The sequence below is a fragment of the Eptesicus fuscus genome, chromosome 11, assembly GCF_027574615.1.
Source record: "Eptesicus fuscus isolate TK198812 chromosome 11, DD_ASM_mEF_20220401, whole genome shotgun sequence".
NCBI classification, from domain to species: domain Eukaryota; kingdom Metazoa; phylum Chordata; class Mammalia; order Chiroptera; family Vespertilionidae; genus Eptesicus; species Eptesicus fuscus.
In genome coordinates, this window is record NC_072483.1 from 43,957,872 (window position 1) to 43,982,165 (window position 24,294).

The window sequence follows — 24,294 nt, forward strand, 5'->3', positions numbered from 1 at the left end:
CAGGCTGAGGGATCCAACCCATGCACTAATTTATGCACCGGGCCTCTAATCTACACTAATAAAAGAGAAACATGCAAATTATCGTCACTCCACTACCCTACCAGCCAATCAGAGTGAATATGCAAATTAAGCTGAAACATGGCAGCCCCACCCCCTGTCGCTCCGGGCCTGTGGGGGTCGGAGAAGTCGGGCACCAGCGCCTGAGGCTGGCTGCAGCCCGGGAGATGAAGAAGTCACCTGCTCCCTGATCCCAGGCCGCAGGCAGCAGCAGAAGCCTCACGTCTGCCTGCCCCATGTCCTGGGGGAGACGGAGAAACCGGGCCCCAGCGCCTGAGGCTGGGTGCTGCCCAGAGATGAAGAAGCCGCCTGCCCCATGATCCCAGGCCGCAGACAGCCGGAGAAGTCGCCCACACTGCATCCCCGGGAAGACGGAGAAGCTGCCCGCCTGCGGTCTAGGCGCCAGCATCTGCAGCTGGCTACAGCCTGGTAGATGGAGAAGCCGCCCACCCCGCAGTCGAGGGCACCAGTACCTGTGGCTGGCTGTGGCCGGGGAGACGGAGAAGCCGCCCACCCCCACGGTCCCACAGTTGCGGCTACAGCCGGCCTGGGCGCCTATGGCTGACTAGAGGGAGGGAAGCCCGGAATCCAGGTGCCTGTGGTCAGCTGGAGGAGGGAATCCTGGGTTCCAGATATGGGGCTGAGGCAGAGGTGGCTAGGGGCAATCAAGCCAGCAGGAGAGCCGTTAGGGACAATCAGGCTGGCAGGCAGAAGTTAGGGGCAATCAGGCAGGCAGGCGAGCGGTTAGGAGCCAACAGTTCTGGATTGTGAGAGGGATGTCTGACTGCCAGTTATCCCCTGAGGGTTCCCAGATTGGAGAGGATGCAGGCCGAGCTGAGGGACACCCTCCCCCCGCATGCACGAATTTCGTGCACCAGGCCACTAGTTTACAAATAAAACCCAGGTTTCCTGTAAAAACCTAGTGTCTAATTTGTTAAACTCACCTATTGCTGGATTTGTCTGATTGCCGTGTTTCCATGCCATCTCATAGTTTAAGGCAGCATCTGTATACGTTTGCTCTTTTTCCATAATGTAGCCCATATATTCATAAGCTTTGCAGCAAGACTAAAGAAAAATGGAAGTTGTATCAATAAACTAAGATTTTGAGGTGCTTATGACCATAGAGGTCACCCATAGTAACTAATTTATATGGCACATAAAACAATGGTTTTCAACCTCGGCTACACAATCAAATGATCTAAAGGATTTAATAAAAGATTCTGAAGCCAAGCCTCCATCTCAAACCTGGAATCAGAATTTCTGGATGAGTAGGGAATTTGTATTTTATTCATATATATGAATACAATTTATTGTGAATAATTTCAACACACAAATATAGAAATGACAGTGTAATGAATCCACATCTTTCAACAATAAACTCATAGCTAATACTGTTTCACCTCTATCCCCCACACTTGTCCTTCTGTATTATCAGATAAAAACTCAGATATTGCCATTTCATCCATAAATATTTTATTATGCTTCTTTAAAAATAAGAACTTTCTTTAAACAAAACCACGAACCACAACTTGTCACACCTAAATGTAACAACTTGACATCACCAAGTATCCAGTCACTATTGAAATATCAATGGCCTCAATATAATTTTATTTTTGTTTGTTAGGATGAGAATCAAAATAAGGTTCACTCATTGGCATCTGACATGACAGGATGGCCTAGTGTCATTTTGTACATTTCCTGTCCTAGATTTGGATGATCTCCATTTTTAAATTACATAATTCAAGATTTCTAAGCTCTATCTCCTGAATCTTAAGTTTCCAATACTGACAAGCCTAACCAGCAGGGCTGAGCCTCTACAGCAGCCAACACGTACAAACATGCAATGCATTGCTGTCAGTGTTCTGGCAAACTGAAACTCTTGGCATGAAATCAGCCATTTGATAGTTTTACTTTTTCAAAGCCTCTTAATGAACACTCTCTTGTTTTTCAAGGCAATATAACTTGAATTAGATGTATAAACTATAAGTTGATAAATGGCTTGATATTTTAGGTTTTTAAAGTTCCTAAGAAAATAACTGAATAGTATCAGATGATCTCTTTAAAAAAACAAATGATCCATTTTGTAATCTAATTTGCTTGAAGAGAATAAAACATTGATTTTATGTTATTAAAGATTTGAAATAACTGATATGAACGTGTAAAGATAAATATCTTCAAGTTTCTAAGATGAATACAAGTATGTCTTAACAAATAGTTAAAAAATGTTTTATTGAATAAGACATTCTTTTTGTGTATGTGTGATTAAACACCAAAATGCACTGTTAAGTAAAGAGCCTTAAATTCTAAGGATTTTGAGATTTTCAATTTCATACCTAAAGATAAAGAGTTATTAAACAAATCGTATTAAATGCTGAAAAGACTTTTCTCCACAAAGTATGTTATACACAGTGGATTATGATACTGTGGAAAGTCATGCAGCTGCAGCAAAGTCATTGAGTATTTCTTAACAGGAAGGATGGATGCCTGCAATTAATGCTCTTCTGCAATTTTCATTAGTTCTGAGATGGCATGGGTAATCACAGGCAAATACTTGACATTCCAAAACACTTTCTATAAGAAGGGCATACCACAGCTGAAAGTTAAAACTGTATAAATCTGTGTTTTTTATATTTATTTTCGAGGGCAAATGGATTCTTTCTTATTATTAACTAGAGGCCCGATGCACAAAATTCGTGCAAGAGTAGGCCTTCCTTCCCCCAGCTGCCGGCACCAGCTTCCCTCTGGTACCCAGAACCCGGGCTTCCCTCGCAGGCCCGGCTTCATCCGGAAGGACATCTGGTCTAATTAGCATATTATGTTTTTATTATTATAGATGTTGGTTTCCTGATTATGGTAAGAATAAACATTGAATTTTCAAAACACACACACAGGAATCCTTAGAAATGGACCAATACTCTGTAATAGCCTATTATAGAAGGCTTATACAATAAAGGTTAACAATGATTGTTTTATCCCTCAATCAACTACCTTATTATGATGCAGGCATCGCTTTAACAGTTCTTCTGCCATGTCGTATTTGGCCGACTGAATATAAATATCAGCAAGTAGCAGCCAGCTCCTCTCGAAGTCCTCAGCATCAACAGGATTCCAGTTCATTTTCGCAATCCGCTTCAGCTGGTTTCTGGCTCGTGGAGTCTGTTTCAGGATCATATAAGCTGTTGCCATTCCCAAAAGAGCTGGAATATGATCCTTCTGTAAGAAAACCAAACTTTAGACCCTCAGATACACAAACATAAGTAAGTGTCCTATGTTTAAAAGGAAAACACATGGAAAGTAGCAAGTGCCACATAATATGGATTCTATTTCAGGCTCTACACAGCTAACTGTGATAGGGTCATTAATTAACACATCAAGTAAGCTCACCCTACCATGTAGAAGTTGGGTGAGGTGCCGCGTGGTTAAGATAATTCAATAAATTTGCAGATGCTACAACCACACAATCTCAGACAATTCGGGTGACTCAGTCTTTAATGGAATTGACTGGCTGTTTTGGTTTTGCACAGATACAAAAAAATAAACAAAATTCTATTTCAGTGGAATCCTAACTGAACATTTTCATTTTGACTCCTTCATTCTTTCATCTGTAAAAAGGAATAACAATTATTTACCCACAATGATAGTCCTTATCTATATTACTCCTTTTCTTCCCCTTCTCATTTTCACTTTATTCAACAGCCTCTTCTCCCAATAAAGATTAATGAAATGTTATAAATAAGGCATGCAATTAGTTAGTCATGTGGAAATTATAGAAAATAAACTCATTTTAAAACATGCTTTTATAGAGTTTTGATATTGTGCATGGGTCCAAAAGGAAAAACAATGTAGTTAATCTGGCCTCCCATTCCTTGTAATAGAATGTGCAGAATTTAGAAATTTCTTCTGTTTTGTGTGGTAAAATTCTACATGATTGCTATTATAGTGAGGTGTTAGTGTACTAGTATAGTAGATGATAAAATACAGATGCACTGAAAGACATCAGGTTTAGGTAAGCCATAAGAAACAGGGTAGCAGAGTAGTAAAATGTTCAATGCCCAACACGACCATGGTTGAAAATCGGAAATAACCTGGATTAGAGAATGTGACTCATCAGAGCTTGATGAACACAGCTTTTTAAGAACATAAAATATCCCTGGCTCTAATTTTATATCTTTCAATAAACTTCCAATATGTAATTTGTTCTCATTAAAGAGTGGCAAAAAGGTTTTATTTGAGTGTCAAATCCACCCAACTGGCCGTAAATTCTGAAGCTGTGTGTGGATGTTATCAGTTACTGAGCCTCATCCTCACCCTCACCCTATGTGGGCTAGAGGGGAAAGAAAATGGAGGCTGGCTATGAATTTGACAGTCAGATCCCAGGACAGCACACAAAGAGAAGGACCCTGTAAGAATGTCCAGATCTTTTCACATATTAAAAATATCCCACACTACACATTTAAAAATAAACCCTCTGATTTTAAAATCACACACCTCAAGTTTGATTAGAATGAATCAATTCCCCACAGCTTGATCATGGCTGAGTGAACCCAAGAATAGTTTCTAAAACTGCAAATCTGCCCTGGCCGGTGTTGCTAATGGTTAGAGCATCGGCCCTTGCACCAAAGGGTCCCAGGTTTGATTCCCGGTCAAGGGCATGTTCCTGGGTTGCGGGTTCACTCCCCACCCCCGGCTGGGGCGACCAGGCAATGTGTCTCTCTCACACTGTTGTTTCTCTGTTTCTCTCTCTTTCTCTCTCACTCCCTTCCACTCTCTCTGAAAAGCAATGGAAAAAATATCTTCAGGTGAAGATTAACAAAAATAAAACTGCAAATCTGAATTCTCACCCCGGCCTCAGACCCAAGATGTCTCTCTGGTGCAGACATCCTAAGGCATTCAGCCAGCTTCCCTCTCTCATGCTCAGTCCATGCTCAGCTGCAACACTTTGGATCACAAAGGACAATACAGCTATGTTATAAACAACATGCTTTTATGGTTCAAGATGATGGAATGAAAGCCAGTGGAAGCACTGCTGTGCTTAATGTATTTTCCACCATTTCCTCCCACGATTCCTGTCGCATACCTCTTTTTCAATAATGTGAATGCCGCATAGTGCTGTGAACATGCCATTTCCCTGCCCCCCTGTCTTTGTTCCTATTTCCCCTTACCCTGCAATGCACTTTCTCCGTCTCTGCCTGTGAAAATGCAAGTTATGCTGGTTCTTCTTAAATCATACCTTCTCCACAAACGGGCCTCCCAACTCTCCTTATATTGTTTCCTACAGCACTTTCATTTGCAACTCTAGGATAGAACGTCATAAATTTTGTATTGTACCACAGTCAGTATGCTTACCTCATGGTCCCTATATTATAAGAAACTTGAAGAAAAGGAGCTATACTTTAACTTTGTGACTCCCATTGTGCTTAGTACTGTACTCACTGGCTGCTTAATCAGTATTCATTATAGTTAACTAGAGGCCCGGTGCACAAATTTGTGCACCAGTGGGGTCCCTTGGCCTGGCCTGTGGGATCGGGCCCAAACTGGCTCTCCAACATCCTCTGAGGGGTCCCGAATGTGAGAGGGTGCAGAGCAGGCCAAGGGACCCCAAGGGTGCACGATCGGGGCTGGAGAGAGATGCCGGAGGTTGGCCAGCAGGGGAGGGATTGTGGGAGGGCTTCAGGGCATGTCCGGCGTGTCTCACTCAGTCCCAATTGGCCGGACCACAGCAGCAAGCTAACCTACTGGTCAGAGTATAGGCAGACATTCAACTCAGGAGCTGCCCCCTGGTGGTCAGTGCACATCATATCGAGTGGTTGAGTGGCCTTAGCATATCATTAACATATTACTCTTTGATTGGTTGAATGGCCGGCTGGACGACCAGACACTTAGCATATTAGGCTTTTATTATATAGGATACTAGAGGCCCAGTGCACGACATTTGTGCACTCGGGGTTGGAGGGGGGTCCCTCAACCCAGCCTGCACCCTCTCACAGTCTAGGAGCCCTTGGGGGATGTCTAACTGTTGGCTTAGGCCCACTTCCCAAGGGGAGCGGGCCTAAGCTACAGTCGGATATCCTTAGCGCTACAGCGGAGGCAGGCTGCTGCGTTTGCCAGCTGTCAGCCTGGCTTGTGGCTGAGTGGCGCTCCCCCTGTGGGAGCACACTGACCACCAGGGGGCAGTTCCTGAGTCGAGAATCTGCCCCCTGGTGGTCAGTGCACGTCATAGCAACTGGTCATTCCGCTGTCCGGTCAATTTGCACATTACCCTTTTATTATATAGGATACACAGCCTATGAGTTAAAAGAAAAAAGTGCAAGATAAAATTTGTTGCTTATGAAACTTCAGTTCACACACCAGTCTTTGGACAGTTCGGTCAGTAAACAGAATGAGGAGAGTATATTACTAATCACATATGTAAGAATAAAAAAAATAATAATGTAGTCTCACCAACACAAAAACTGATCGTCTTTCTACGAAATAGCTGTGATGTCACTAGCTGCTTTTGTGTTCTCTCTCAGATCCCACAGTTTAAACTCTCATTACATTCAGGGGTGGGGAACCATTTTTTTTTGCCAGGAACCATTTGGATATTTATAACATCATTCACAGACCATACAAAATTATCAGCTTAAAAATTAGCCTACTATATTTGGTCAAACATTTAATTAACTCACCCCTAATGCCTTGGTAGGGCCAGGCCAAATGATTTTGTGGGCCTTATATGGCCCACGGGCCAGACATTCCCCACCCTTGCATTACATGCTAGGATGCTCCTTCACATTCGGTGGCTGTGATGGTGAAATGGTGCTTCATCGTGTTCTTACACATTTTCTTGGTCTGACATGACTGTCCTATTTCTGGTCTCAGTTCAGTCAGCCACTGTCATCACCTGCAGCTTCACAGCCAATTCCAATGAGCACAACCCCAGGGAACAGTACTTCAATGTCAGCAGAAGGCTCTGCTCCAGGGTGGGGATGCTGCTGATGCTATCTTGCTATCTGTTCCAAGGGTGGCTTAGATGGTAATACAGTGCCATCTAGGACACTTGGAACCAAACAGCAAATGGGGCTGTGGGTTTCCCCAAATCAGCTTCAGAGTCTGGAAGGCAGGGGGAAAGGGGCACAGTAGGAGTCCTTGGTGGTTTATTATTACCACTGTGACTTCTGAACCACAAGAAGACAAAGCAAAACTCTGTAAATCTTATGACAGACACAAACTTATGAGTTTCCAGTGGCCTACAACATTGTTGAGTGGAAAAACATGAAACCTAATGAAGTATGCTTAGAACTAGTTATTACCAACTGCTAATGGGGTGGGTGCCTAGAGTTCCTTCCTTAATATCAAGTAATTGAAGAAATACAGTACCATTTGAGGAAAGGAAAAAAGAACACCAGAGCATGAGAAGGAAGGTAGGTCTAACGGGTAAAAAGAGGAAGCCTTTAATATAATAATAACAATAATAATGATAATAATAATGGGATTATTTCAGTGTTGCTAGAGATCAATGTCATTATTTGCAAGATATAGGTTGTCAGTATTGATCTCACTTAGCCTTAGAGTTGGAAAATTTTCAAATTCACGTAAGTGAAAAGGTGAGCAATGCAGGCAGCCAGGTGTTTATTTTCCCTTAGTAAGTTAACCTAGGCTACATCTACAATGCAGGACTTCTCCAGGGATAAAGCTGTTCCCTTGAGAATTACTTTATGCCCTTTTGAAGAATTTCCTTTCTCCAGAATTCACCATCCCAACAGGGACAAATACATCAACCACACATAAAACCAGTGAAGTGTCTCTCTGGAGACAAAGGTACACTGTGTAAAATTATGCCAAACTATATACCTAATTTTTTAAAAAAATATTTTTATTGAATTTTATAAAGAGAAAGGAAGGGAGAGAGAGAGAAACATTGATGTGAGCGGAACATTGATCAGCTGTCCCCCTGAATGCCCCTTTCCAGGGATTGAGCATGCAGCTTGGGCATATGACCTGACTGGGAATCAAACCATGACCCATCAGTGCATTGGATGATGCCCAATTAACCAAACCGGTGGGCCAGGGCTATATGCCTAATTTTTAATACTAGTAAGTAATTAATTCAATTTTCAGAAAACAAACTAATCAAAACACATATTTCTATACCATCATCTATATATATAAAAGCCAGGTGACTGGAATGACCAGAAGGACCGGGAGACCAGTCAACCTCCTGTGGCCCCTCCTCCCGGCCGACCTGGACCCCTGATTGCCCCCCCACCCCAACTGGGTGTGGGGCCAGCTGACCTCCCACGGTCCCCCCCCACCTCCTTCTGGGCGGGCCAGACCCCACCTGTGCACAAATTTGTGCACCAGGCCTCTAGTAGAAACGTAACATATGAAGTTGAAAAAGAAGATCTACGAACCTCAGATGTTGCTATTTCGGTGAACTTATTCAATGCTTGCTCAACATTAGATTTCTGCTTGGTAGCCATCAGGCAATAGTTCTCCAGTACTCGAAGCTGTACGTGACCCTCAGCAGTCTGAGGTTTCAGTTCTTTAAGGAGTTTTTCTGCTGTTCTCACTGCTAATTGCATAGACTCTTGCTTCTCAGTTGAATTACTGTATTCAATGAAAAATAAATCTCTTATATCTGCTACACATGAAGTCAAAGTCATTGAGAATGGAATGAGATCTATGGTACACATGGTTTATTTTTTGTCACCAATTTAAAAGTAATCCTTTTGAAGAATGTCACTCATTCTCTTCTAGCACAAAGTGCAGTTATAATGCATTTTTTTTAAACAAAATTAATATAGCTTCAATAAAATAGCATTAAACATGTATTCACTCTAATGTAAAGACAAAATTTGGACAATATCTACATGTGGTGTTTTCATTTCAGCTAATATAAAACTAGAATTAAGAATAAGTAGAATCATCCTATCATCAGTGGTATACTTATTCAGAAAAAGTAAAGAGGCAGCAAAAAGTAACTAACATCACTGAAGCACCTACTATGTGCTAAGCACTGGATTATGTCATTCAATCTATGTTGAATCCATTTTATATGTTAGAAAACTAAGGCCCAAACAGGTGAAATAATTTGTCAAAGGTCACACAGCTAATAAATGGTAAACCTGGGATTTGAATCTAAGTTTGTCAGACATATAAAAAGTCTATTTTACTTTCCTCACTCAGTTGCTTATCAGATGCTCAGAAACTATATATCTGTCAAAAGGCTGTAAATTGTAAGTGCAATGACAGTTTAAATATGTACTAGCATTTTTCTTATTTTTTAAATACACATCCACACCCAGTGTGCTCTCTCTCTCTCTCTCTCTCTCTCTCTCGCTCTCTCTCTCGCTCTCTCTCTCTATATATATATATATATATATATATGAATTAATAAAAGAAAATTAAATTCTCAAAGCCCATTCAATAAAGTCACTGGTCATTTTCTCAGGGCTTACGTTTTATCTTCTCGAAAAAATGTCACACTGTTGGGTACCTTCTTCAAAGTTCCCCTCCCTTCGCTCTGTAACATTACACGTTTTTTGGTTCTCTTTCCACCACACTGATTGGCCTTTTCTGACTTCCCTTCCTCATCCAGTCCCCTTAAATGTTAGCATGCCCCAAATTTAGTTCTCATATTTCTCTTACTACATTCTACTTGCAAAGAGGCCATTCATGGGGTTCCAACCATCCACTCTGTACACATGTCCTCCAAATCTGTATCTCTAGCTATGGCCTCCTTTCTGAGTTCTAGTTTTATATTTTCAACTACTTGCTGAAGAATAGCCTACAGACACCTAACAGTAGTTTACCTTAGCCTTTTCAAAACAAACATAAGACAAACGTGTCTCTCCCTACTCTAAAACTTGCCATGGTCTCTAGAATCCAAGCCTTCAAATCCGTCATTGAAATGTCTCAGCAGTCTGGTTCTAATTTACTCCCGTTCCCTTATGCATCTCCCCTTGATTGCTTTGCACTGCTATGAGTTCTATGAATTCCTGCAACACTTCAGATCTGTTTCGTCGGAGATTGAATGCTTTCAGATACTGTCCTGTCTCCTAGGTAAATTACATGTTTCTGAAGGCAGAAACTACCCCTATACCTTAGTATATATTTACATACTTATGCATCCCCCACCATAACTTGCTCAATTTGAGGAGAGGACAAGCAATAAATACAGGTTCAGAGAAATATAACCACTTACCAGCAGTGCACACAGTGGCTTTGAAGTCAGGTAGAACTCAGCCCAAATCTTGCCCCCACCACTTACTAATCTATCACATTAGACAAGTTAACTCTGAGCTAATTTCACAATACTGCTGTAGGGAATAAATAAGACAAGGCAGTATACAGCAACAAGGGTATGGCATATAACCACCATCTCTTAAAGAGTTACTATTATTGGGTGATAAATTTTGTGAAAGTAATCAAATTCTATAATGTACCTGTTTTTCATAGAGTAGGGGAGTGTCTTTGTAAGTTCCTTCTGATTTAGGAAACCTACTAAAAGTAATACATGCTTACTACAGAGAACAGTTATTCTAGCTATGATTGTTTTTAATCTAACCCTTCATTAGTGCTATCCTAGAATTTAGTTCTCTTTTGTAAGGTATCCTTGTTTATTATCCTCAATGTGTTTCTTAAAAAAGAGTAATTTGTCAAACACTACTCACCCCAGGTCTCTATCTAGATTTTCAAACACTTCACCTCCAACAGTTTCATTATCTGGATTCAAACAGATCTCTATCATATTATAAAGGGCATTTTGGCCCCATTCACTATCTTTCCGAGCTTTATTAAAATGTCGAAGGGCATCGTTTGGTTCTCCAGTATACCTGGTTAAATATTAAAAAAAAGCAAAAACTTATTTCAATCACTGACTACAAACTTTAAGTCATTTATAGTTTGTTTGTTAAATAAACATATTCTAAAATGTAGATATTTTTCAAAACAAAGAAATGCATATTCTACTTTATTCACAATGAGGGAAAAAATTATTATGTTGGATTTATTTGCCAATAGATTTACCAAAGATACAGTCCTTTACAGTACTGATATCCTGGCTCCAATTTTGCTCTGGAGTTACGTTTCTCAGCCATTAAGAAAAATCTTGGAACATCCTCAAGTTTTCCACATCTTCTTAGGAAATCAATTAAACGAGATAATGTCATGTAATTATCTACAAACAAAGAATATTTCAGATATATACACATTTTATATCTTTTGTTTTAATAGTTATAATCCTACTTTATTAAAGTATAATTTACTTTAAATGAAATACAATTTAAACAAAGGAATGCCTTTGGGGTTATAATCCCTAAAGAGACTGTGTGAATAACTTGATGATCAATCAAACGATAAAGGGTGGGTTGGTCTGATCACAGTGAGAGAGGTTCTAAATACATAGGCAAATAGACAAAAATGCACATTTGCTGTAACTTAACTTTTCAATCATTCCTAGGACCAAAATATTCTAGAAACAGTCTCTGTGCAGATAACCTAAACTCCCACTGTAAAATTTAGAAGGATTGATGTGATTGCGCAGGGCAAGTCTGTCTATGAGACAACCTTTTCCACTTACTGCAGCACGCAAGGGAGTAAGAACAGTACATTCTGATGACAATAGTTTGGGGCAGGCAATTAGAAATTTACTCCAGCCTTTCCTTCATATGTGTATGTCCATGCATATTAGACACTAGCTCACCATACTATAACTTTAGGATATCAGTCCCAGTGTTTTAATCCTATTTTACCTTCTTCTAAGGAAAAATAATTAATTTAGTTATTTGGTCTCAGGTATAATTTTCTGGCACACTCCTAGAAAGCCTTCTTCTCTCAATTCTATCCAGTTTTGAGACTAATTTAATAAATATTTTATAAGATTTTAAAAATAATGTATGGAAACTTTAGAAAATTTGGAAAAATACAAAAAATATAAAGAAGAAAAAACACATTCATATTCCCACAAGCTAGAGATGACCACATTTTGGTTTCCTTTTATATATTTATGAGTGAAAAACAATCTATAAATACTTAAACATAAGCAAATGAATATTTTTTTTGCTTACATATATACAAAATTGAAGTCACACTTGGGTTTTTAAAAAATATATGTATTTTTATTGATTTCAGAGAGGAAGGAAGAGGGAGAGATAGAAACATCAATGATGAGAGAATCATTGATTGCTGTCTCCTGCACACCTCCTACTAGGGATCAAACCTGCAACTGAGCATATGCCCTGACCAGAAATTGAACCATGATCTTCTGGTTTATATGTCAACACTCAACCACTGAGCCACCCCAGCCGGGCCACACTTGGGGTTTTGATTCAACATTACACAGTGAACATTTCTCAATTGTCATTAAATGTTCTTCCAAAACATAATTTTAATATGGATGCATAATTATTGATGGCTCACATTTTATTTCTCTGTAGTTGTGTTTTTAGGTGTTTGGACTCTCAAGTTTCAGTTAGCACAGGACTCATAGTAGGGGATTTGTAAAAATTCCTTGCACTGGCTGGTTTGACTCAGTGGATAGAGAGTCAGCCTGCAGACAATACTACTGAAAGGTATTCATTATTAGTTCAAATTATAATTACCAGTGATAGATTAAATTGCATTAACTTGTTTTTTTTAGTTAAACATGAAATTTGACAGAAGGCAAATTTCTGCACTTTAAGGAATCTACTGAAAACTGAAATATGTGGCACTCTGAAAAAACATAGTCCATATTTATTGATGGATAGTGAGGCGATATCTGTGATGTGACAAGGCATGAATGAAGTGTTATGGAATTACAATGTACAGAATTCCTAACTTTGCTTTGGGGAAGCTGGAGACATTTCATCTAGGACTGGACCTTTGAGCAACCTGAAGGAGAGGAGGATTTTGCTAGACAAAGGCATTCCGAGAGGTAGACAGCATGTGCAAAGACAGAGCAGAGAACATGATTGCTGCTAAGTTTGATGTTACTAGCCATACATTGGAGGAAGGATAAGAAATATGAATGGAAGGATCATCTGGGCCACATTATCAAAATAATGCTATATTAGACTTTACCCTAGACAGCCATCCTTAATTTTAAGCAGAGGGATGGTTTTTGATTTTTAGAATTAACAGCAGTCCTACCATAACACAGAGCTACAAGAACCTAGAGGCTGGAAGATCAGTAGGGAAATTGCACTAACGTGGGTGAGAAGTGACACAGGCCTTAATTAGAGCCGTGGGCTAGGAGAAGATAGACTGGATGTGACACTTAGCTATTAAACAGACTCAACTGATGGGACTTTTTAATCAATTGCTGTGAGGACAGGGGAGAAATTGGGAAGATTCGGAGATTTTATGAGTGAAAAGGTGTAATCTGTCAAGAGAGCAATAATTAGATCTATAAGGAGAATTTTTAACCAGCTAGGTTATCAAATTGGACAGTACATTTCTCAAGTAAGCTAAAACGCAGCCTTACTTTAAAGTATTAAATGTGCTACTGAGGGTGAGCAATAATGCACACATAAAATAAGTAGATCATAGGTTTTAGAATAATTCTTACAAAGCAGATCAGTGGATGAGTTTGTAAAGTCCTATTAGAAATCAAATAGAACACAAGATTCAAAACATAAAATATCAGATAGGCAGTAAAAACTTACTTATTTTGCATTTTTAAATGACTTAGTACTGCACAGCCATTCACCAATCCATTCAACCAATAAACGTTTACTTCGTACCATCTGTGTGCCTTACACCACAACGTGTTGGATGGTGGGGATATCAGATGGATGTGAGATGATCCCTGCAAACTTGGAGTTTGCAGTTTAATGGAGATGACAAATATATGCACAAATACTTTTAGCAAAATAATAGAATTCTGTGATAAAGAGGCCTGAGTGAAGTGATTCATTATTAGTGTGACCAACTCATCCCGATTTGCTGAGACTTTTTTAGTTTTAGCATTGAAAGCCCTGTCTTCGCGGAGACCCTTCAGTCTTAGGCAAATCAAGGTAGGTGGTCACCCTACTCAGCTTCACATGAGATATTTTATAATGTAGGTGGTGGCAGTGGGTTGGGATTTTTATTTAGTGAAGGGTGTATATTTTGGATTACGTGTGGGGAAAGACATAGCAGAAGAATGAGGAAGGCAAAATTCATTATGGGCAAAAGGAAAAAACCGTGTATAGGCTTGGAGGTGTGGTTGTGTGTCACTTGGTACTTCTACAGTACAAGGTTGTTATACTGAACTTACAAATAATTCATTTTATATGTGCTTATGAACAGTCCAAAGTAGCCAGTCTACTAAGCCAATTATGTTATTGCCATTTTGGAGAGATGCTGGGTGAGACAAAATTCATCTTCTAGATGAGCATTTCTTCAAATCTTTCACGTGAGGGCAAAATTGTCATCAATGGCTTAAAAATATTAACAAGGGGCCCAAGCCAGGTGGATCAGTTGGTTGGAGCATTATCCCATACACTGAAATTGTTGTGGGTTCAATCCCTAGTTAGTGCGTACAGGAGGCAACCGATTGATGTTTTTCACGTTGATGTTTCTCTCTCTCTTTAAAATCAATAAAAACATATTACACACATACACACATGAGGGGAGAGGTCTGCTTTTTACACACACATGTACTCACAAGGGGACAGGTCTGTTTTTTAAAGACATCAGGTTGGATTATTGGCTTGAAGAGAAATATTGCAATATGGGAACAGCTTAAGATAAAATGAAAATATTATGTACATTACCTTAAACGGTCTTTCAGAAAAGAAGAAAGAGACAAAACAGAATCTAGAACCAAGGCAGAAATGGCATAACAGCCAAGAGGAGAAAAGGAGTTGAGTGCATTAGCCAATACAATCAATGAATATTTACCTGGCTTGCGTTCTAAAAGCTGTTGTAAATGAAACACTGCTTGTTCATAGTCCTGCTTCCTGAACATGAGATCTGCCATCATCTATAAAAATAAAAGTTGGTTCTAAAAATATGGCCATATATTTGACAAAGCATATTCCTCCTATCAAGATTTAGCATAGGAAGACACATTTGAAGAACAGGAGGGAAGTTTTACAGAAAGGAGCCCCTTACACATATTAGCCCTGAGATCAGTGTATCAGAAGGTTATCGGGACGTGAACAGAATGCTCTGTTCCCAAACTGTATTTTAGCAGAAAATATGTTTCAAGAGGTTATTTTAAAAGCAGAGATTTTAGGAAACTGCACACTCTATGTGTGCCATTATAGAAAGATGCCTCATTGGGCTTGCTAAAATGACAAGATTAAAAAAATAACAACACTCTTTAAATTCTTAATATTTCAAAGGAATTTCAAATAAGCAAGACCTACTGAGGTTTTCTTATCATATGTTTTAAAGGGAGAGTTCTTACATTTCTAGTTACATTTGTAGTAACTTTGAATAAACCTCACAAACTGTCATCTATATAGCTGTTTGAAAAGCTAACAAATACCTCAGTCCCAGTAAAAATGAAAAAGAAAAAAAATTTTCTGTTTAAAACTCACCATCTTAAAACAATAAAGGAAGTTTTTTATGTAACTCCAAAAGTCCCACTGCAACTTATAAATTAGTCCAGCATGTCTGAGTAAGTACTTAAAAGTCAGTCTTTAGCAAATTATGACTTACCACATGACTGACCATGCATCCTCTTACGCATAAAGAAAATTTAACTAGGCCCAAGACAGCAAATCAGGCCTTATTTAGAAAAACAGGTTTACCGTTTTTATAAAATAAAAAAAGAATCTTAGTCTTCTTTGGTAAAATGTACCAATAATGTTAAAAATGTTACTTTTTCCAAAAGCCAACACGAGACAGGCCTCTCATCTAGCATTGGTTTTGTGTGGAACCTAAAACACAGCCGCCTTTACAGCACTGAAGTCTCTAGGACTAACCATGGTGGCAGCCTCATTGTCCTGGTCACTCTGGAGAAGTAGAGCACAATGCCGCAGGCAGGCCTCAGGGTCATCGTGTGCCAGGTATAATCGTGCCAGCTCCAACATTATCTATGGACAAACAGGGCAAGATTAGTGAGAGACTAGAATAAACAGTGACTGAGGAAATTGTCTGAATACACATTAAACTTAAGTTGATCAAAGTTATGGGAATAAAAATGCCAAGCATGATAGATAGGAAAACTATAGGCACACTCATCTTTCTTTTCTCTTATACCTGAGGAAAAAAAAAGGAAAAACGGTGGTAACCCACTTGAAGAGAGTCACAAAATGTGTAAAGAACACTTGCTTAAATCAGGAAATTAGATTCTGGTCCAAGCTTTTCCATGATGGGGCCAAGTCTCTCTTACCTCTCGGAACCTGTTTTCTCATCCTATATAATAAAGAGGTAATATGAGAATTGACCATCATGCCCTCATAAGATGGCTGCCTGCGACCAGGCTGGCAGGGGGGTGAGTGAGGGACAACCAAACGATTGAACAAGCAGGCTGTGTGGGGTGACCAGGCTGTCAGGGGGGTTAGTGAGGGTCGACCAAACAACTGAACAAGCAGGCTGCGTGGGGCGACCAGGCCGGCAGGGGGGTTAGTGAGGGATGACCAGGCTGGCGGGGGGGGGGGGGGCAGTTAGGGGAGACCAGGCCGGCGGGGGGTGCAGTTGGGGGCAATTAGGCTGGCAGGGGGGGCAGTGAGGGGCGACTAGGCCAGCAGGGTGGGGGGCAGTTGGGGCGACCAGGCCAGGAGGGGGGACAGTAAGGGTGACCAGGCCAGCAGGGGGGGCAGTTAGGGGTGATCTGGCCGGTAGCGGGGGGGGGGGGGGCAATTAGGGCGATCAGGCCGGTGGGGGGACAGTTAGGGGTGATCAGGCAGACAGGTGGGGCAGTTAGGGGCAACCAGGCAGGCAGGCAGGTGAGCTATTAGGAGCCAGCAGCCCAGGATTGTGAGAGGGATGTCCGACTGCTGGTTTAGGCCTGATCCCAGGGATCATCCCCCAAGGGGTCCCGGATTGGAGAGGGTGCAGGCTGGGCTGAGGGGACCGCCCAGCCCCATACACGAATTTCGTGCACTGGCCTCTGGTTCAGTGCTGTAAAATAAAAAGCTTGAAGCAGACAATTCCCAAGATATGCTTTACACTGAAACTGGAATTATAGCTCCTTCAGCCATCACAAAGCCAAGTGCCTACTTGGTAATGCCTTAATAAAGGTTATTTTTGCCTTACATCTGAAAGAACTGTATTAACTTCAAAATGCTCAACCCTAAACTTTAAATTCTAGAATAAAATTGCCTTTTGTTCTATATCACTTATTTAAGTTTTAGCTATTTTTAGAGATTTCTAAGAAAAATATCTAATCACCTATCAACATCTGAAAAATTACACTTTTAGTTTATATATGTTTTCTACATCAATATTATCTTTACATTTACTCCCAAACTGTGCCATTTGAGGTAAGAGATTCAATCTAGTCATTTCTGCATATCCAGTAATTGAAAAAGAGGTGTACAAGGGCTGTTTAGTAAGATGAATTGAGTCATCTAGAGCCAGATAATTGAGACTGAGAAATTGTTTTAAAGTAATTATTAAAACACAAATGAATATTGAACATCAAAGAGCTTACAGATTTACTTTAAATCACTTATTCCATCATGATTTTTAGATTCTAGTATTATTAAAGGCATAAGTATTTTGAAGGATTTCTAGACACAGTATTAATTTTTAACTTGTATTTTTGTTATATTTCTTTTCAAATCTTTAATAAGCTGATAAGAATTTTACATTTGGAGAAATTAGATGACATCTGGAATAAAAGGTGCTTAAACTTTTATGAAGGTTCTGACCTTATTATCTGTTTCACAATGAACAAGCGCTTCTCTATAAAACTTAATTGCTTTTTCATAGTCTCGCTGAGCAACAGAATGTTTTGCAATCTCTGCACAAATTTCAGCTGCTAAATGTTTCTGTGCAGGAACTGCATCTGGTTGTTCCATCTGAACACGTTTTAGTACCCGAGCTTGTAATTCTCGAGCCTAGGAAAAAATAAGGATAAAAAAGATTTAAAAAAAAATAAGTAGAAACTAACAATTCTCAATAGTGAACACATAGCATAAACTTTACAGAAGATTTATTAAAGCATTTTTGGCCCCCGAGCTAACAAAGCCTGACCCAAAGAAAATATCTCAGTTGAGGTCTTAAACATGCACTTGTTTGCAAATGAGCCAGCATGCCTATACTTTCCAACTGAAGTACTAAAAATTACTGAGTCTTTCCCACTGTTATAAGGATATGTACAGGAAGCTCACTAGGGAACAATGCAACCATAAAACCAATATTTTGAAAAAATCTTCCACTTGTCGAAAGGTATTGAAGAAATGACTTAAAGCATGTTATTTGTTATAAAGAAAAAAACACATTTTGTTATTTGTTGTAAAAACGAAGAAACCGCAAAAGCAAAACAAAAACAAACGAAAAAATATCTGAAATAGCCCCATGTCTAAGAATGGAAAATGGCTAATCAATTTTTGGTGTATACATACATATGGTCCTACATTGTGCACAGACAACCGGGAGGAAGGCAGGGGTCTTCCTCAGGGTAAGAATGTAGAGCAGGTGGCTAAATTAGAAGAACATTAGCCTTTCCACCCACAGATATGTTTTCTGACACATTGAGACCTTCCTTTAATAAGTGACAGAGAACTCCTGTGCTTTCAGCCTGCACAATAAAATTTAACTTTGAGCTAATCATTCACTAATGCATTCATGCGTTCATGTAACAAACAGTGAATATTCACCATCTGCCACACATTATGCTACACACAGGGAGCCCTTTTGGAGACCCCTGTCAAAATGTTGGTTGACAACTGGTGTTTAATGAAGATGGTCTAAAGCTGAGTGTGTTTGGGAATCACAAGTCCTAACATTAATTTAGGACATTATAATAAGCATTCTTCTGGAAATGGAAGAGAATGGATTAGAGAATATTATTAGATGCAGCATATGGTGAAGGTTAAGACTGTTCCATGAAATTTTACTTTTATATGATTAAGATGTAGCTATATAGACATGCTAGTAAAATCCACAGAAATGAATATTAAGTGAAAAGAGCATAACCAAATATAAGTCTGTACTTATCAATTATAATTTTATAGAATTATAAAATTGTTAAGTGCTTTATGGCATATAGATTCTTTATTTCTGATTTATTTAGATATTTTTTCACAGAAAAGATAATTTGCTAAAAAGTGATTTCCCCTAGAATTTTCTTGCAATTAAAGAATTAGAACTTCTGTTAGCTAAAGCTCAAAACCAAAACATTTGATAAATGAGTTGCACAGAATGCAGAACTCTTCTGGGTACATGAAAATGAGGTCAAAAGAGTGGTATTCTAGAAAGCAAAAATAGTGAGATGCTCTACTTCAAGCTCAGCAAAGAAGTGGGGCAAATCAATTAACAAATGACCCAGTCAACAACATCATTTAAATCCACATGGAAACTTTACCAAAACTGATTACAATGTAGGGCATAAAGCAAGTTTTAACAAATTTCAAAGGGCTGAATCATTCAAACCATGTCTGACCACAGTGAAATTAAACTATCCTACCTAATAATAGACAAATATGCAAATTGACCATACCTCTGACACGCCCACAAGCCATGCCCACAAGCTACGCCCACCACCCAATCAGAGCGAGCATGCAAATTAACCCAAACCAAGATGGCTACAGCCACTGAGAGCAAGGTTTCCTAGGTAACAGAGGAAGCCAAGCTTTCTGCCTGCCCTTGCCAGGCCTAAGCCTCCACTCAAGCTACAAAGTTTCAATTATAGAAGGTAAACAAATTCAAACAAATGGCGGCAGAATGGAGCTTGAGAGAGCAGGCCAGGGTTGCTGCCGGCAACAGGGGAAGCAAAGCTTTCCGCACACCCTGGCGGGGCCCACCTGCTTAAGGCAACAAAGTTTCAATTATAACCCCAACAGAAATGGCTGCCGGCCTCAGAGGGAGCCCCAGGCTTGGCTCCGCTCCAAGCTACAAAGTTTCAATTGTAGAAGGAAAATAAATTCCAGATACCAGGGCCTCCGCTTGGGTTGCCAGGGGGCATGGCCGGCCTGCAAACCACCACAGGCCCCTCGCTCAGGCCACCCCACGCCCCAAGGGAACCCCCACCTGATCCGGGACACCCTTCAGTGCAAACCAGCTGGCCCCCACCCCTGTACCAGGCCTCTATCCTATCTAATAAAAGAGTAATATGCAGATAGATCATCACTGAACACACAATATAGCTGCCCCCATGTGGTCAAAGATCCTGCCCCCATGTGGTCACAAGATGGCCACCACAAGATGGCCAGTAGGAGAGGGCAGTTGGGAGGCACCCAGCCTGCAAGGGAGGGCAGTTGAGAAGCACCAGGCCTGCAAGGGAGGGCAGTTGGAGGTGATCAACCCTGCAGGAGAGGGCAGTTAGGGGTGACCAGGCCAGCAGAGGAGGGAAGTTGGGGGCAAACAGGCTGGCAGCAGAGTGGTTAGTGGGTGATCAGGCTGGCAGGCAGAAGCGGTTAGGGGCAATCAGGAAGGCAGGCAGGCAAGCAGTTGGGAGTCAGCAGTCCTGGATTGTGAGAGGATGTCCGACTGCCCGATCCCTTGAGGGGTCCCATATTGGAGAGGGTACAGGCTGGGCTGAGGGACAACCCCACTCTGTGCACGAATTTTGTGCACCGGGCCTCTAGTAAATAATTATGAAAAAAGATAACAATAAATGGAACTGCCCGGAAATTGAACACTATTATTTTTATTTTTTATTAGAGGCCCAGTGCACGAAATTCGTGCATGGGGGTAGGGGGTGTCCCTCAGCCCAGCCTGCACCCTCTCCAATCTGGGACCCCTCGAGGGATGTCCGAATGTCTGTTTAGGCCCGATCCTGGTAGGGCAGTCGGATATCCCTCTCACAATCCAGGACTGCTGGCTCCCAACTGCTTGCGTGCCTGCCTTCCTGATTGCCCCTAACCGCTTCTGCCTGCCAGCCTGATCACGCCCTAACCACTCCCTTGCCAGCCTGATTGCCCCTAACTGCCCTTCCCTGCAGGTCTGGTCCCCCCTAACTGCCCTCCCCTGCAGGCCTGGTCCCCCCTAACTGCCTCCCCTGCAGGCCTGGTCCCCCCCAACTGCTCTCCCCTGCAGGCCTGGGTCCCCCCCAACTGCCCTTCCCTGCAGGCCCAGTCGCCCCCAACTTCCCTCCTCTGCCTGCCTGGTCACCCCTAACACCCTCCCCTGCAGGCTTGATCACCCCCAACTGCCCTCCCTTGTAGGCCTGGTCCCTCCCAACTGCCCTCCACTGCTGGCCATCTTGTGGCGGCCATCTTGTGTTCACATGGGGGCAGCCATCTTGTGTGTTGGAGTGACAGTCAATTTGCACTTTACTCTTTTATTAGATAGGATAGAGGCCTGGTGCACAGGTGGGGGCCAGCTAGTTTGCCCTGAAGGATGTCCTGGATCAGGGTGGTGGCTTCCTTGGGGCGTGGGGTGGCCTGGGTGAGGGGCCTGTGGTGGTTTGCAGGCCAGCCACGCCCCCTGGCGACCCAAGCAGAGGCCCTGGTATCTGGGATTTATTTATCTTCTATAATTGAAACTTTGTAGCCTTGAGCGGAGGCCTGGGCTGGCCAGGGTGTGCAGGAATCTTGGCTTCCTCCATTGCCAGGGAAACCCAAGCCTCCTGTTCGCTCCATGGCCACAGCCATCTTGGTTGGGTTAATTTGCATACTCGCTCCTGATTGGCTGGTGGGCGTGGCTTGTGGTGTAGCAGAGGTATGGTCAATTTGCATATTACTCTTTTATTAGATAGGATACATAAACAGATTTTACTTCAAACTATATTTATAACTATAGGTTGTGAAAAATAACTGCCATATATTAAGTGCTTGCTATGTTATTTCCATATGCAATAATTGCCACTTTAAATTATTTAAAATTTATCTTTATGGTTGGAAGTATTACAGATGTTCCCTTCATCTCTCCCCCATTGATCCCCTCCTTCTCATTCCTATCCCCTCCTCAGACCTCCACCCCACTTTTGTCTGTGTCCATGGATTACACATATCCTATATAATAAAAGGGTAATATGCAAATCAATTGAATGGTGGAACAACTCGTCACTATGATGCACACTGACCACCAGGGGGCAGATGCTCACCGCAGGAGCTGCCCCCTGGTGGTCAGTGCGCTCCTACAGGGGGAGCGCCGCTCAGCCACAAGCTGGGCTAATGGCTGGCGAGCGCAATGGCCTGCCTCTGAGGCAGTGCTATGGTTGTCTGACTGAGACTTAGGCCATCAGTTGGACATCCCCCGAGGGCTCCTGGACTGTGAAAGGGCACAGGCCAGGCTGAGGTACCCGCACACCCCGCCTACTCTCAACCCCCCGCCGAGTGCACGAATGTTGTGCACCGGGCCTCTAGTATGCATATAAGATCCTTGGTTAATCTCTTTCCACCCACCCTACCCCCCTTCCCTCTTAGAATCTTCAGTCTGTTGTATGCTTCCATGTCTCTGGATCTATTTTATTCATCAGTTTATTTTGTTCATTGGATTCCACATATAAGTGAGATCATGTGAGACTTGTCTTTCTCTGACTGGCTTGTTTTGCTTAGCATAATATTCTCCAGGTCCTTCCATGTTGTCTCAAAGAGTAAGAGATTCTGCTTTTTTACTACTGCATACTATTCCATTGTGTAAATGTATCACAGCTTTTTTTATCCACGCATTTACTGATGGGCACTTGGGCTGTTCCCACATCTTAGTTATTGTAAATAATGCTGCTATGAGCACAGTGGTGCACATATTCTTTCTGATTGGTGTTTCAGTCTTCTTAGGATATGTTCCTAGAAGTGAGATCCCTGGATAAACACTATACTTATAAATAACCCAAAGTGGTCAAAGTAGAAGTGAGGAAATATTATAAACTGAACAATAATAAACTTGTAGGGTGTATCTAAAGCAATGCTTAGAGATAAATTTATTACCTTAAATGAATAAGAAAAGAACAAAGGCTAACCCAGCCTATGTTACTACCTAATGGACTATTTCAATAGTCTAGAAAAAGATTAGTAAACCAAATCCAAAGAAAGTAGAGAAAACTAATTAGTGAGGTAAAAAAGCAAACATTTAATGAAGCCAGAAAAGGAAAAAGTTGGTTCTCTGAAAATATTATTATAATAAACCCCTGGCATAACTGATCATTAATAACAGAAGGAAAATGACCAATATCAGGACTATAAAAGAAGATATGTCTACAGCATTTCCAGACTTTCAACGGGTAAGATATAATGAAAAAATATGTCAATTAATTTGACGATTTAATGCAATAAAAAACTGCTTAAAAATATATCCATCCAAACTAACATAAGGCGAAATTTTAAAATGATCACTCCAAGATCCATTATAGATGTTGAATCCATTAATAAAAATCTTCCATCAAGAAGCTTTGAAGTCCCAATGGTTTTAATATCAAATTGTTCCAAATGCTAAAAAAATAGCATCAGTCTATAGATCAATCTCTCTCATGAACATGGATGTACAGATCTTGAACAAAATACTAGCTAATATCTTTAAATTCCAGTTATTGTTTTAAAAAATTATAAAAAAAAATGACATATTTCAGGGCTATCACGGGGATTTAACATCTGCAAATCAATTTACAGAAAAAAATAAGAGAAAAATCACATGAGTAATCTGATAGATGCAGAAAGTGAATTATGATAAAATTTAATTTAAAAAAATTGTTAGCACACTAGAAATTTAAAAATCATTAAAAATATTAGCTACTTAGGGAATAGTTCAAAGGAAAAGTGTGCAAAACCCCTACAGTGAAAACAACAAAATATTAAAAGAAATTAAAGAAGATATAAATAAAGAAAGAAAAAAAAAAACTGATGTCAAATCCCACCTATAAAATAAGTCATATGACTGTACAAAAGCTTTAAACCAAACTTTATCAGCTGTAAGACAGAATTAAAAAATCAACTTCCCTATTTGTTATAATAATTAGCAATAATATATTTAAGCCGTACAATCCACAGGCATTCAATCATTTCCATTTTGACTTATTTTCTGTGAATGAGGTTGGTTTACTCTTACATGTGGCATATTTCCTTCTGCATCCATCCTCCACCCACAACCACCCTCACAAACAAATGCATTTACCTGTTGTAATGAAGTTATTGCATCACCAGGTCTTTCCATTTTACTGTAAACTTTTGCTAGAAGAATTTGCAAACGTCCATCTTCCATGACAGCTGACAGTTCATTTACTAAGAAAGAATT

At 40.7% G+C, this 24,294-nt stretch overlaps 1 protein-coding gene across 1 annotated transcript in view; it reads right to left on the minus strand.

The window, feature by feature from the left end:
* The window catches only part of TTC21B (tetratricopeptide repeat domain 21B), a 70,775-nt gene that overhangs the window by 7,554 nt on the left and 38,927 nt on the right, over positions 1 to 24,294 (minus strand). Inside the window, exons 19-27 of the mRNA XM_008138614.3 lie at positions 24,175 to 24,281; positions 17,829 to 18,017; positions 15,936 to 16,046; positions 14,905 to 14,986; positions 11,068 to 11,218; positions 10,713 to 10,874; positions 8,451 to 8,646; positions 3,046 to 3,270; positions 1,002 to 1,122 (exon numbers count right to left, since the gene is read on the minus strand). Of these exons, the coding sequence (XP_008136836.2) occupies positions 1,002 to 1,122; positions 3,046 to 3,270; positions 8,451 to 8,646; positions 10,713 to 10,874; positions 11,068 to 11,218; positions 14,905 to 14,986; positions 15,936 to 16,046; positions 17,829 to 18,017; positions 24,175 to 24,281 (1,344 nt within the window). The remainder of the gene's footprint in view (positions 1 to 1,001; positions 1,123 to 3,045; positions 3,271 to 8,450; positions 8,647 to 10,712; positions 10,875 to 11,067; positions 11,219 to 14,904; positions 14,987 to 15,935; positions 16,047 to 17,828; positions 18,018 to 24,174; positions 24,282 to 24,294) is intronic.